Source organism: Uranotaenia lowii, chromosome 2 (genome assembly GCF_029784155.1).
Source record: "Uranotaenia lowii strain MFRU-FL chromosome 2, ASM2978415v1, whole genome shotgun sequence".
NCBI lineage: Eukaryota > Metazoa > Arthropoda > Insecta > Diptera > Culicidae > Uranotaenia > Uranotaenia lowii.
This window is the reverse complement of record NC_073692.1, coordinates 378,640,095-378,654,464: the sequence shown is the minus strand read 5'-3', so window position 1 is coordinate 378,654,464 and position 14,370 is coordinate 378,640,095. Positions and strand designations below refer to the sequence as shown.

Here is a 14,370-nt window from a genome sequence, read left to right as displayed (position 1 = left end):
CCGAGTTCCAAGTTCCGAGTTCAGAGGTCCGAGTTCCGAGTTCCGAGTTCAAAGCTCCGAGTACCGAGTTCCGATTTCCAAGTTCCGAGTTCCGAGTTCCATGTTTCGAGTTCCGAGCTCCGAGTTTAGAGTTCCGAGTTCCGAATTCCAAGTTCCGAGTTCCGAGTTCCGAGTTCCGAGTTCTAAGTTCCAAGTTCCAAGTTCGAGTTCCGAGTTCCGAGTTCCGAGTACCGGGTCCTGAGTTCTGAGTTCCGATATCCAAGTTCCGAGTTCCGAGTTCTGAGTTCCGAGTTCCGAGTTCCGAGTTCTGAGTTCCAAGTTCCAAGTTCCGAGTTCCAAGTTCCAAGTTCCGAGTTCCGAGAGCCAAGTTCCGAGTTTCGAGTTCAGAGTTCCGAGTTCCAGGTTCCGAGTTCCGAGCATCGAGCTTCGAGTTCCAAGCTACGAGTTCCGTGCTTCGAGTTCCAAGTCCCGTGTTCCGAGTTCCGAGTTCCGAGTTCGGAATTCCAAGTTCATAGTTCCGAGTTCCGAGTTCCAAATTCCGAGTTACGAGTTCCAAGTTCCGAGTTCCAAGTTCCGAGTTCCGAGTTCCGAGATCCGAGTTCTGAGCTCTGAGTTCCATATTCCGAGTTCCAAGCTCCGAGCTCCGAGTTTAGAGTTCCGGGTTCCGAATTCGGAGTTTAGAGTTCCGGGTTCCGAGTTCCGAGTTTCAAGTTCCATGTTCTATGTTCCGAATTCCGGGTTTCGAATTCCAGTTCCGAGTGTTCCATGTTTGGAGTTTCGAGCTCCGAGATTATAGTTCCGGATTCCAAGTTCCGAATCCCGCGTTCTGAATTCTGAGTTCCGAGTCCCGACTCACGAATTCCAAGCTCTGAGTTACGAATTCTGAGTTCCAAATTGTAAGTTCCGTGTTCCGAGAACCGAGTTCCGAGTGTTCCATGTTTCGAGTTCCGAGTTCCGATTTCTGTGTTTCGCGTTCCGAGTTCCGAGTTCCTAGTTCCGAGTTCCGAGTTCCGAGTTCCGATTTCCAAATTCCGAATTCCGAGTTCCGAGTTCCAAGTTCCGAGTTCCGAGAGCCAAGTTCCGAGTTTCGAGTTTCGAGTTCCGAGTTCCGAGTTCCAAGTTCCGAGTTCCGAGTTCCAAGTTCCGAGTTCCGAGTTCCGAGTTCCGAGTTCCAAGTTCCGAGTTCCGAGTTCCGAGTTCCGAGTTCCGAGTTCCAAGTTCAGAGTTTTGAGTTTCGAATTTCTTGTTTCGAGCTCTGAGTTCCGAGTTCCGAGTTCCGAGTTCCGAGTTCCGAGTTCCGAGTTCCGAGTTCCGAGTTCCGAGTTCCGAGTTCCGAGTTCCGAGTTCCAAGTTCCGAGTTCCGAGTTCCGAGTTCCGAGTTCCGAGTTCCGAGTTCCGAGTTCCGAGTTCCGAGTTCCGAGTTCCGAGTTCCGAGTTCCGAGTTCCGAGTTCCGATTTCCGAGTTCTGAGTTCCGAGTTCCGAGTTCCCAGTTCCGAGTTTCGAGTTTCGAGTTCAGAGTTCCAAGTTCCGAGTTCCGAGTTCCTAGTTCCTAGTTCCGAGTCTCGAGTTTCCAGTTTTGAGCTTTGAGTTCCGAGCTTCGAATATCGAGCTTTTAGTTCAGAGTAACCAGTTCCGAGTTCCAGATTCCGAGTTCCGAGTTCCGAGTTCCGAGTTCCGAGTTCCGAGTTCCGAGTTCCGAGTTCCGAGTTCCAAGTTCCGAGTTCCAAGTTCCGAGTTCCGAGTTCCGAGTTCCGAGTTCCGAGTTCCGAGTTCCGAGTTCCGAGTTCCGAGTTCCGAGTTCTGAGTTCCGAGTTCCGAGTTCCGAGTTCCGAGTTCCGAGTTCCGAGTTCCGAGTTCCGAGTTCCGAGTTCCAAGTTCCGAGTTCCAAGTTCCGAGTTCCGAGTTCCGAGTTCCGAGTTCCGAGTTCCGAGTTCCGAGTTCCGAGTTCCGAGTTCCGAGTTCTGAGTTCCGAGTTCCGAGTTCCGAGTTCCGAGTTCCGAGTACCGAGTTCCGAGTTCCGAGTTCCGAGTTCCGAGTTCCGAGTTCCGAGTTCCGAGTTCCAAGTTCCGAGTTCCAAGTTCCGAGTTCCGAGTTCCGAGTTCCGAGTTCCGAGTTCCGAGTTCCGAGTTCCGAGTTCCGAGTTCTGAGTTCCGAGTTCCGAGTTCCGAGTTCCGAGTTCCGAGTTCCAAGTTCCGAGTTCCGAGTTCCGAGTTCCGAGTTCCGAGTTCCGAGTTCCGAGTCCCGAGTTCCGAGTTCCGAGTTCCAAGTTCCGAGTTCCGAGTTCCGAGTTCCAAGTTCTGAGTTCCGAGTTCCGAGTTCCGAGTTCCGAGTTCCGAGTTCCGAGTTCCGAGTTCCGAGTTCCGAGTTCCGAGTTCCGAGTTCCAAGTTCCGAGTTTCGAGTTCCAAGTTCCAAGTTCCGAGTTCCGAGTCCCGAGTTCCGAGTTTCGAATTCCGAGTTCCGAGTTCCGAGTTCCAAGATCCGAGCCTCGAGTTCCAAGTTTCAAGTTTCGAGTTCTGAGCTCCGAGCTCCAAGTTCCGAGTTCCGAGTTCCGAGTTCCAAGTTCCGAGTTCCGAGTCCCGAGTTCCGAGTTCCAAGTTCTAAGTTCCGAGTCCCGAGTTCCGAGTTGCAAGTTCTAAGTTCCAAGTTCGAGTTCCTAATTCCGAGTTTTGAGCTTTGAGTTCTGAGCTTCGAATATCAGGCTTTTAGTTCCGAGTTCCGAGTTCCGAGTTCCGAGTTCTGAGTTCCGAGTTCCGAGTTCCGACTTCCGAGTTCCGAGTTCCGAGTTCCGAGTTCCGAGTTCCGAGTTCCGAGTTCCGAGTTCCGAGTTCCGAGTTCCGAGTTCCGAGTTCCGAGTTCCGAGTTCCGAGTTCCGAGTTCCGAGTTCCGAGTTCCGAGTTCCGAGTTCCGAGTTCCGAGTTCCGAGTTCCGAGTTCCGAGTTCCGAGTTCCGAGTTCCGAGTTCCGAGTTCTAAGTTCCGAGTTTCGAGTTACGAGTTCCAAGTTCAGAGTTTTAAGTTTCGAATTTCTTGTCTCGAGTTTCGAGCTCTGAGTTCCGAGTTCCGAGTTCCGATTTCCGAGATCCGAGTTCCGAGTTCTGAGTTCTGAGTTCCGAGTTCCGAGTTCCGATTTCCGAGTTCCGAGTTCCGAATTCCGAGTTCCGAGTTCCAAGTTCCGAGTTCCGAGAGCCAAGTTCCGAGTTTCGAGTTTCGAGTTCCGAGTTCCGAGTTCCAAGTTCCGAGTTCCGAGTTCCAAGTTCCGAGTTCCGAGTTCCGAGTTCCGAGTTCCAAGTTCCGAGTTCCGAGTTCCGAGTTCCGAGTTCCGAGTTCCAAGTTCAGAGTTTTGAGTTTCGAATTTCTTGTTTCGAGCTCTGAGTTCCGAGTTCCGAGTTCCGAGTTCCGAGTTCCGAGTTCCGAGTTCCGAGTTCCGAGTTCCGAGTTCCGAGTTCCGAGTTCCGAGTTCCGAGTTCCGAGTTCCGAGTTCCGAGTTCCGAGTTCCGAGTTCCGAGTTCCGAGTTCCGATTTCCGAGTTCTGAGTTCCGAGTTCCGAGTTCCCAGTTCCGAGTTTCGAGTTTCGAGTTCAGAGTTCCAAGTTCCGAGTTCCGAGTTCCTAGTTCCTAGTTCCGAGTCTCGAGTTTCAAGTTTTGAGCTTTGAGTTCCGAGCTTCGAATATCGAGCTTTTAGTTCAGAGTAACCAGTTCCGAGTTCCGAGTTTCGAGTTCCGAGTTCCGAGTTCCGAGTTCCGAGTTCCAAGTTCCGAGTTCCAAGTTCCGAGTTCCGAGTTCCGAGTTCCGAGTTCCGAGTTCCGAGTTCCGAGTTCCGAGTTCTGAGTTCCGAGTTCCGAGTTCCGAGTTCCGAGTTCCGAGTTCCGAGTTCCGAGTTCCGAGTTCCGAGTTCCGAGTTCCGAGTTCCGAGTTCCGAGTTCCGAGTTCCGAGTTCCGAGTTCCGAGTCCCGAGTTCCGAGTTCCGAGTTCCAAGTTCCGAATTCCGAGTTCCGAGTTCCAAGTTCTGAGTTCCGAGTTCCAAGTTCCGAGTTCCGAGTTCCGAGTTCCGAGTTCCGAGTTCCGAGTTCCGAGTTCCGAGTTCCGAGTTCCGAGTTCCGAGTTCCGAGTTCCGAGTTCCGAGTTCCGAGTTCCTAGTTCCGAGTTCCGAGTTCCGAGTTCCGAGTTCCAAGTTCCGAGTTTCGAGTTCCAAGTTCCAAGTTCCGAGTTCCGAGTCCCGAGTTCCGAGTACCGAGTACCGAATACCGAGTTTCGAATTCCGAGTTCCGAGTTCCGAGTTCCAAGATCCGAGCCTCGAGTTCCAAGTTTCAAGTTTCGAGTTCTGAGCTCCGAGCTCCAAGTTCCGAGTTCCGAGTTCCGAGTTCCAAGTTCCGAGTTCCGAGTTCCGAGTCCCGAGTTCCGAGTTCCAAGTTCTAAGTTCCGAGTCCCGAGTTCCGAGTTGCAAGTTCTAAGTTCCAAGTTCGAGTTCCTAATTCCGAGTTTTGAGCTTTGAGTTCTGAGCTTCGAATATCAGGCTTTTAGTTCCGAGTTCCGAGTTCCGAGTTCCAAGTTCTGGGTTCCGAGTTCCGAGTTCCGAGTTCCGAGTTCCGAATTCCGAGTTCCGAGTTCCGAGTTCCGAGTTCCGAGTTCCGAGTTCCGAGTTCCGAGTTCCGAGTTCCGAGTTCCGAGTTCCGAGTTCCGAGTTCCGAGTTCCGAGTTCCAAGTTCCGAGTTTCGAGTTACGAGTTCCAAGTTCAGAGTTTTAAGTTTCGAATTTCTTGTCTCGAGTTTCGAGCTCTGAGTTCCGAGCTCCGAGTTCCGATTTCCGAGATCCGAGTTCCGAGTTCTGAGTTCTGAGTTCCGAGTTCCGAGTTCGGAGTTCCAAGTTCCAAATTCTGACTTCCTTGTTCCGGATTCCGAGTTCCAAGGTTCGAGTTCCGAGTTTTTAGTTCCGATTACCGAGCTCGAGTTCCGAGCTTTAAAACAAAATTCGTGTTCTGAGCTCCGAGCTCGAGTTCCGAGTTCCGAGCTTTGAGTCCCGAGCTTCGTGTTCCGAATTTTGCGATCAAAGCATGATGTTTCTAGTTCCGAGTTCTGAGTTGATAGTTTCGGGTTCCGAATGCTAGATACTGATTAAGGAGTTCTGGACACTGCTTTCAAAGTTATGAGCTCTGAGTTCTGAGATTTAAGCTTCTGAGTCCTGAGTTATGAGCTTTGAATTCTGAGTTCTGTGTTCAGAGTTCACAGTTTGGAGATCAGATCTCAGCTGTCTGACCTTCAAGTTCTTTATTCTGATTTCTGAGTTCAAAGTAATGAATTCTGGATTTTTAGTTTCAAATTTGTTATCCGAGTTTTGATTTCTGAATTCTTTGTACAGAGTTTCGGATAGTAAGTTTTGAGTTCTGAGTGCTGAATGCTGATTTTTGATTTCTATTTTTAGAGTTCTAGTTCAGAGTTCCATATCCGTTTCTGGCTCTCAGTACTGCGTTTTTAAGTGAACGAGAGTTTACTTTAATCAAATTTCGAAAAAGTTATGCTCCGTAATGTAGGGAACAAGAGCTCAGAATCCAAATTAAAGGAATCAAAACTTATCCAAAGTTGCAATAGAAAAAAGAACGAAGAAGGTCTCGGTTGCCATTAAAACAATCACACATATCGGCACAGAGATGACCCCAGTCTGAGCACCCGCAAAATATTTCATACTAGACACGCCAAAACGAAATGTGATCCATTTTGTCTACTCGTCTGGTTGGGTGTGTACCAAAAATTCTCTTCCTAAAAATGAAGGAACAGATCAATGCCACCACACAGAGTCCTCTAATATCCGCCATTCGGGTAGGAGAAAACAAATAAAAGCGTCTTTACGACAATTGAAATCGACGATGATAAATCGTCTGCATGTTCGAGCCCTGTTCATCTTCCTGCTTGGCGAAAAAAAAAAGAATTTCCCCGAATCTATAATAAAAATGACAAATCACCGTAATTAAAACTGTATAAATTTGATATGCCAATGTATGAACGAGCACTTGTGATGCAGAATGTTTTCTTATTTTTCTCATTGGTTCTCTTCTCTATTTCCAATCTGTTTGCAGATACGTTATTCATCTAGCGGAAACAAGTCCGCTGTCTATCGTCATCATCCCATCGTGCACGCCCAACTTGACCGAAGGAATTCGGTGGACAGTTGTCTACAACGAAAGAGGTAAGTTGAATCGGACATTGGCAGTTACTGTCATTCAGTAAAAAAAAATGTCAAAATTGGTCAAAATTTTCAAAATTGTCAAAATTGTCATAATTGTCAAAATTGTCAAAATGGTCAAAATCGTCAAGATTTTCAAAATTGTCAAAATTTTTCAAAATTGTCAAAATTGTCAAAATTGTCAAAATTGTCAAAATTGTCAAAATTGTCAAAATTGTCAAAATTGTCAAAATTGTCAAAATTGTCAAAATTGTCAAAATTGTCAAAATTGTCAAAATTGTCAAAATTGTCAAAATTGTCAAAATTGTCAAAATTGTCAAAATTGTCAAAACTGTCAAAATTGTCAAAATTGTCAAAATTGTCAAAATTGTCAAAATTGTCAAAATTGTCAAAATTGTCAAAATTGTCAAAATTGTCAAAATTGTCGAAATGGTCGAAATTGTCAAAATTGTCAAAATTGTCAAAATTGTCAAAATTGTCAAAATTGTCAAAATTGTCAAAATTGTCAAAATTGTCAAAATTGTCAAAATTGTCGAAATTGTCAAAATTGTCAAAATTGTCAAAATTGTCAAAATTGTCAAAATTGTCAAAATTGTCAAAATTGTCAAAATTGTCAAAATTGTCAAAATTGTCAAAATTGTCAAAATTGTCAAAATTGTCAAAATTGTCAAAATTGTCAAAATTGTCAAAATTGTCAAAATTGTCAAAATTGTCAAAATTGTCAAAATTGTCAAAATTGTCAAAATTGTCAAAATTGTCAAAGCTGTCAAAATTGTTAAAATTGTTAAAATTGACAAGATTGTCAATATTGTCAAAACTGTCAAAATTGTCAAAGCTGTCAAAATTGTCAAAATTGTCAAAAATGTCAAAATTTACAAAAACTGTGAATTTTTGAATTTTATAAATTACTAGCTGACCCGTTGTGCTTTGCTACACCTTCCGGAAATAAATGTAATTTGTAAAAATTTATTCAAATTTAGATTTTAGAGAGCATTTTTTTAAATCAATCCTCATAATACTTCAGAACCAAAAACTTTGAAATGAGAGCTGCAGTTCTGAATTGCAATTCAAAGATGGTATATATTATTTACTGAAACTTGAACTCTAAACTTGTTTTTCAAGATCTGAAATTTGTGCTCTGTACCAAAAAAAAAACCTTTTTAAATATGGTCCCTTCTTTGAAAAGCTCTTTATCTTAAATTTACATGGGAGCTCTCCCATCTTTTTCAATTTTGTCCCCCACTGCTTAAAGAAGGTAGGTAAATTAAACCGGCTCTATACCCAAACAGCACTTATCATCGTAATGAAAAATATATTAAATTAGTTATGTATTAAATACAGTGCAAATTTCTTTTTTTTTAATAAATTTACTACGGTAAAAATATATATATTTTAAAAAAAATATCAGTTGCATCACTAAATAAGTTCTCAGCGTTTTTTTAATTTTCTCTTTGAAAGTCAAATATTCAAAAATGTTGGCAAAAACAAATTTCTAAGTTTACATTTGTCCCGTATATTGAGGCAAGTGTCATTGCAAAGCTTATTTACAGATGCGTCAGAGTAATGGCTTTAAAATGGATTTAATACGAATTCCTGCTTTTTGTTCTATCAAGTTTCACTGATATATCTGCAGTATTCCTGCAATATAAATTTATGTTTGTTACTCCACTTTTAACGAATGCTGTTCAAAAAGAATGACCTTCATTTACAAAGCCATTTAAGAATTTTCAATAACCGCTTCAGTTTCAACATTCAGAATACCCATTCTGGTCTTTCCAACATATTGAATCATTTTGAAGATGAATTTCTTAAAAGTTCGACGTTTGCCCTTGCCCCACCGTGTAAGTTGACAGAGAGGAATATTGTTTTTAACACTTTAAGGGAAAACTAAAAATTTCTTTTAAAAATTTTGCGTCCAGTTGAATATCGGTTCTAAAGTCTCGCTTTTCAAAAGTCTCTTTTATGCAGCCATGTAACACAAAAACACTTTTCATGTTAAGTACGTACTTGAATTGGTATGTAAGCAAAAAGTACGATGGTTTTTTCAGAATTATTTAAAATAAAAAGCTCCCATTTTCATTTCTAAATTCGTTTCAGTTGTGTATTTGGGCCGAAGTAACAATTTCTAGAAGAAAACTTTTTTTTTTATTTTTTTTAACAGAAAAAGTTGAACGTTTGAACATGTTCTAATGTTCCTCGAATGAAAATTCGAATGCTTCTTACATTAACATGAACTAAATATGGAAGTATTTTTCAAATCTTTAAATTGGTTTTGAATCGATTGACAAAATACCAATCCGTGTCACATCTAAGCGTCATTTATTACCACGTGCTGTGTACAAATCAAATAAGCAAGAAAAAAAACACATCTAGGTTGCATATCGCCCCCACGTGTTTGAGAAACAGGCGCCTTATTGTTAAATTTTCCAGCAATCAATGAACAGTGTGTTTTGGTTACTATCCTCTTGCGACGACGTTTGCTCGCCCATGGAGACGAAAAACAAACCCCTCAAAGAAAATATGCTTGGTTGAGAAATACGCGCCAAAATATTCCTACTGATCAGTATGCTATGCCTGGGTTACTCGCGACGCCTCGACCATAGAGACGAAAAACAAACCACCCAAAGGAAAAAAATATCTCAAGAAAATGGATGTCATGACTTTAATTCGTTTCGAAAAACTACAAATTTTGTATGGAAGCCCCCCCTTTTCTTGAGTCGGATGGAGTTTTGACTATTACAGAAACCATCCCCGGCCTCAAAAACCCTCAGATGCCAGTTTTGACGATGATCGGTTCAGTTGTTTTCGAGTCTATAGGGAACAGACAGACAGACAAACATTCATTTTTATATATATAGATAGATGAATATAAAATAAGTGTTTTAAAATGATTTTGTAAATTTTGTTTTTTATTTTCAAGAAATCCTCTCGAGTCACAACACAAGGAACCGTACGTCGTTCCAGCTTTCCTGCGCACCGTCTGGTTCCTACCACGTCTGGATAGAGCTTCCCGACAGCTTTTGTTCCGCCGAGATCTCCTACAACACGCGAAGCTTAACGGATATGTGGCCACTGCTGAATCGAACAGGATCACCGATCAAGTTCCATCAACATCCTCGAAGAAATCAACTTCTAGTCAAATGGGAAAAGAGCAAGTTTGACATCCACGCCATGCACTACTGTTTGGTCATCAGCCGGATAGGTCCTCAACACACTCTCTGCCAAGCGCTGGTAAATTCACAACTTTCTACCAGGTGTAGCTCATCAATCACGGAAACTCTCCAGCGGATAACAGTAGAAGAGGAGAAAAAGGTCAATCCGGAAGCTAAAATAACAATCGCCTGCACCGGAATGCGGACCAAGCAATTACTCAAGGGAATGAAAGCCAACACTACGTATTTTGTGGAGATTTTCGCTGTTCACACCCATGAACACAATCTATCCTATCTATTGGCGTCCACTGTCATTACAGTCAATCGAACACGTCCTACTCAACTGGTCGAGGGAAATTTTTTCGTCAGTAAACTTTCGACCCTGGGAGGACTTACAATGTTCTCGTTCAAAGTGCCCAAAAGGGCACCGTCTAACGCAACCATAAAATTCCTCATAACTCCATGCGGAGGAACAGTAAACTTCGAAATCTACCGCAAGAAACGCATGCTTCAAAAGCCAACGATGGACATCTACTACCCGAAAATAATCACAGTAAATTCAGCTATCCCTGGGGAGCGATATCAGGTGCAGATCACTGAAGCCGATGAGCACTACCGAACCAATCGGATCCAGATGGCCGTCACGACCAAGGAAGAGTTTAGCAATCTTCCCCAGCTACCGAACAACACTACGGTGGTGGAGCTGACCGAGATGCGAACCTGCCACGGGACCACGATCAAGTGGTACGGATCGCCCGATAAAAGGAAGATTAGGTGAGTATTTAACTGGTGACGAGTTCAGATTGTTAAGACTTTTCATGCCCGCAAAAACCAATGACCAACGTTCGATAATTCAAGATTATGGTTTGTATCGCTATACACGGAAGGAAAAAAGTTGTTTGAAGTGAACGGATCACAAAAAAACCAGTTGCAATATCCCAAGAAACCATGAGCACTGAAAATTTGCCATTATGGTATAAAGACCCTCTAAGAGCATTTCTGCTTTTGCGTAAATTAACTGCTAGAGTTTTTAACTTAAACGAAGCATTTAAGACCCCACAGATTCAAACGTGATCGATGGACAGGATGATTTATCCCTGTGAAAGGGAGCATGTGTCAGAAGTCCATAGTTCTTGCGAGAATCATTCAACGACTTCGATTTTTCACCAGAAATTTGTATTAACCTTCTTTTACGGTCAAAAAAGGACAATAAGCTAATTAGGGTCATACAGACCTGGCTGTATCTTATCGCTGAGGCATTTTTCAACATAAAATGGATTAAATGTTCAGATTGCAAATTCTTGAGTTAATTGAAGTGTAGTATTTGATTTCTTAAAACATATTTGGAAATTTAATTTACCATTCCAGAGCAGTTGTGCTTAGGGTTTAAAAAAGCGTAAAGTAAAAGTCGATTTACCTCAGATTCGGTCCTTAATACGCTGATATTCTATGGTTTAATACTAGAATTGGTCACCCATTCAGTCTTTACAGTATTAATTTATCACTACCAGTTGGAATTGAATACAATTGAACAAAACGGCATTTTTTTTCATCAAAATTCCTTGATCCTCATGAAAAAGTAGTCATAAAATAATTTAAATTTTTTCATGAAATTTTCAAACATCCAGTTGTTGTCTATAAAACCATGTATTTTTATTATTGTAATGTAAGCTCCAATTTATCTGAATTTATATCTTTATATCTGAATTTATACTTCCCGTACCGACACGGGTCGAAAGACCTACCAGCCACTGGTGGGTTCTACATACATACATACATACATACATGTCGTGGATGGACTCTTCTGAGTCCGCCATGTTTTCGATCATCGCGAGGTTTTTTTCGAGATAAAAAATGCCCGCACTTTACTCTCTGAAGTTAGTTTTGAGAATCAGCTTCGGATCGCAACGGTCGCACAAAGGAGGCCGCCTCGTACAGACGACCACTAACACGTTTACTTACATTCCTCACGCTTACACTAATACCGTTGCAAAATCGTCAGTTTGTGAGCTGACAGCTTTTCATTTTATCATAGGTACACGACATCGTATGCACGTACACATATGTATTTAACCCATAACTTCACGCTTAACACACGCTTAACCCATAACTTCATTCCGGGGTAAATAAAACTCATTAACAGAAATAGGTTCTCTTTCATTTACTACTTATTGTGTTATTAGTCTTAAATTTTATCATCCCGAGCAGACTTTGATGCCTAAAACGATAGCAAAGTGAAACCAAATTAAGGTGTTGACATCAAACTGAGAGCATATTTTGATGTTAACTTTTCTACGATAGCAAAATTTAGCATCATTGAGGTGTGAATAATTTTCATTTGAAAGCAAAATTATACCAAACTGGGGTATCGACAGCTAATTGAAAGCAAAATTTGATGTTAAATTTTATTTAATAGAAAAAAAACTAGGCATAGTGAACATATCCATAGTTGTAGTTTTTTTTCTTTAAGTCAATCTTGTTAAAACATTTTCTCCCAAAAATATTGGTCATTGCCATTTTTTACACCTATATGTACAAATAGACAAACATAACATTGTAAATTGAGATTCTGTATCTAAATCAGATTTTGAAGCCAATTACAACAATTTTCAGAAAATTCAGATTTGAAGTTTGACTAAAGCTGCGTTTTGCTTGAATTTTTCTTCTCGATCACAATTCGAGTGACTTCAAATTATTATAATATTTTGCATTTGTTGTGATACTAAACTCTGAGTTCAAGATTAGGATATAAATTATCAATAACAACATTAAGATTTCAGAATCAGATTTCTCATGAGGAATTCAGAATCGGATTACACATTCAGATTTCAGATTCGATATAGATCTTTGATTTGAATATCAGAATCACATATCCATATCCTGATTTCAGATTCAGATTCAAATTCCATTTGATTCTCAGTAGTAGTTGATTATTTTCAATCTTGTAGAGTTATTGCGTGAATTTTTCAGATAATCTTTTTTCTTAATAAAAACTATCGACATTGCAACGCTTACTATATTTTTCACAATAAAAAATGTATTTGAAACATTGTATACACACTATTAAATTTTTGGTGTAAATTTATGTCAAATTGGATGCACAAAACTGAAGCATCACTTTTGACTTAAAATTACACTGTAGCAAGACAGAAACGATTGAAGACATAAAATCTCAGACTTGAATTAAATGGCATAAATGACATAATATTACATCATCGATGTTCTAAATTTATGTCAAGTTCAACGCAAAAAAGTAAAGCATCTCTTTTGACATAAATTTAGATCTTTACAGAAATAAAAAAGCATGTTACAATTTTTTTTGCATATTCTTTTATTTTTAAAACAGCTTTTTTCGGAAAATACTAAATTGAATTTAAAAAATTTCCTAGACATGATTACAAATACTTAAGACTATTCTTAACCTTAATTTACATAATTTACAAATGAGAACCAAACATAAAATATCTTGTATTACGATTTCCGAACCCTTATCATTAGACTTATAAACCTCGCTAATAAAATAGTAAACATTTCAAAATAGTTGTATTCAATGACTTGATATATTCCTTTCTCAAACCAGGAATCAGGTAGAACATTTTTAGGATATTTTTTCATGTTCATAACTTTGATGAACTATTGAAAACAAAACATAGGTTAATCTTATGGCGTGCGAATATTGTTACTGCCGGTATAATCGTCAAATCTCCTCACAATACCATGGTAATCTATGGTGTCTAGAAGTTTGATCCTATTTAATTTTGAATTATCACAAAATTATCCGCGATTGAGATATTGAGTTCTTAATACCGTAATTGATATAACAGTTGCATATATTTAGGCGTTTGGAATTGGTGGATCCCGTTGTACTGAAATATATATGTATACATATTTGTTTTAAAAGTCATTATTTTGTCTGAAAATATTTAAATTTATTCTGTCTCGAATATACTTTCACGGCAGAACTACAGCGAATTTTGCTATCACGCCTTGAGTGTCAAAAATAAGCTTTATTTTTGCTTGACAGAAGGTGGTGCATATAAAAAACAAGAGTAATATTTTCATACATGAATAGTAACGTACTGCAAAATTTTGCTTGTTTTTAGGCCTAAACGACACCTCGCTTTTCGTAAATATTGAGAGCTTGTTGATGCCAAATATTGCTGTAGAAGAAATTTGTTTGATGCCTTATATTGGTATGACTGTGCTCTCCAAGCTCTCGAAAAATGAGGTGTAGTTAAGGTCTCACTTTTAGCAAAAATAGGCATCACTTTGCTAACCATGTATGAAAATTTGTGCTCTCATTTTTGCTGTGTACCACCTTATGTCAAGCAAAATGAGAGCACATTTGGCTCTCAGGGCGTGATAGCAAAATTTGCTATAATTTTGCCATAAAAGTCTGCTCGGGGAGCCTATCTCCACTCTGATATGTCAACTTGTTGAAGGATAAGAAATCCCTCTCGGTTTGAAGAGCGAGTATTGGAAGGTTACCCAGTTTAACATTACCTTCATCATACTACTCAATATTCTAGAAATCAAGGAAAACAAAACTGGAAAATTGGATTTATAACACCAAAGAGGCCCTCCTAGAACAATATTTTAAATAGTTTTACTGTAATATAAGTTAGGCCCCTTGAATGAACACTGCAGAGCTTTGCCCGCATTTAAGCGAGGTGATCAAATCAGGATTTTCTATACAAAACAAAACTAGGACATTTGACTTTTTATTTTTCAACATTAAATCCAAGCAGAATTCAGTGATTGTTCGATTAAAACTCAAGAAGGAAGAGAAAAAAACACCTTTAGTGGTAAGAAAAAGGTTTAGCAATTGCTTCGGTAGCTCGAAATCAAGCAAAGGAAAAGCTCAAAGCATTTGCTTAGTTTGGTATGAATAAACATTTGCTTATCTGATATGTGCTAAAACTTTAGAACATAGCTTTTGCTTTGAAAAATAAAGCTATCCAACAAGCAGAATCTGTAGTTTTCTAGGCTTTTTTAAGTAAATTAAAATAAAACGATCAGAAAATTGAAAATTACGGCTAAAA

At 40.2% G+C, this 14,370-nt stretch overlaps 1 protein-coding gene across 7 annotated transcripts in view; it reads left to right on the top strand.

Annotated features, from left to right (window-relative positions):
- LOC129743875 (uncharacterized) overlaps positions 1 to 14,370 on the top strand; it is a 107,153-nt gene that overhangs the window by 69,655 nt on the left and 23,128 nt on the right. For all 7 annotated transcript variants that reach the window (XM_055736101.1, XM_055736102.1, XM_055736103.1 and 4 more), the window contains exons 4-5: positions 6,070 to 6,179; positions 9,097 to 10,102. In XM_055736101.1, coding sequence (XP_055592076.1) covers positions 6,070 to 6,179; positions 9,097 to 10,102 — 1,116 coding nt within the window. The remainder of the gene's footprint in view (positions 1 to 6,069; positions 6,180 to 9,096; positions 10,103 to 14,370) is intronic.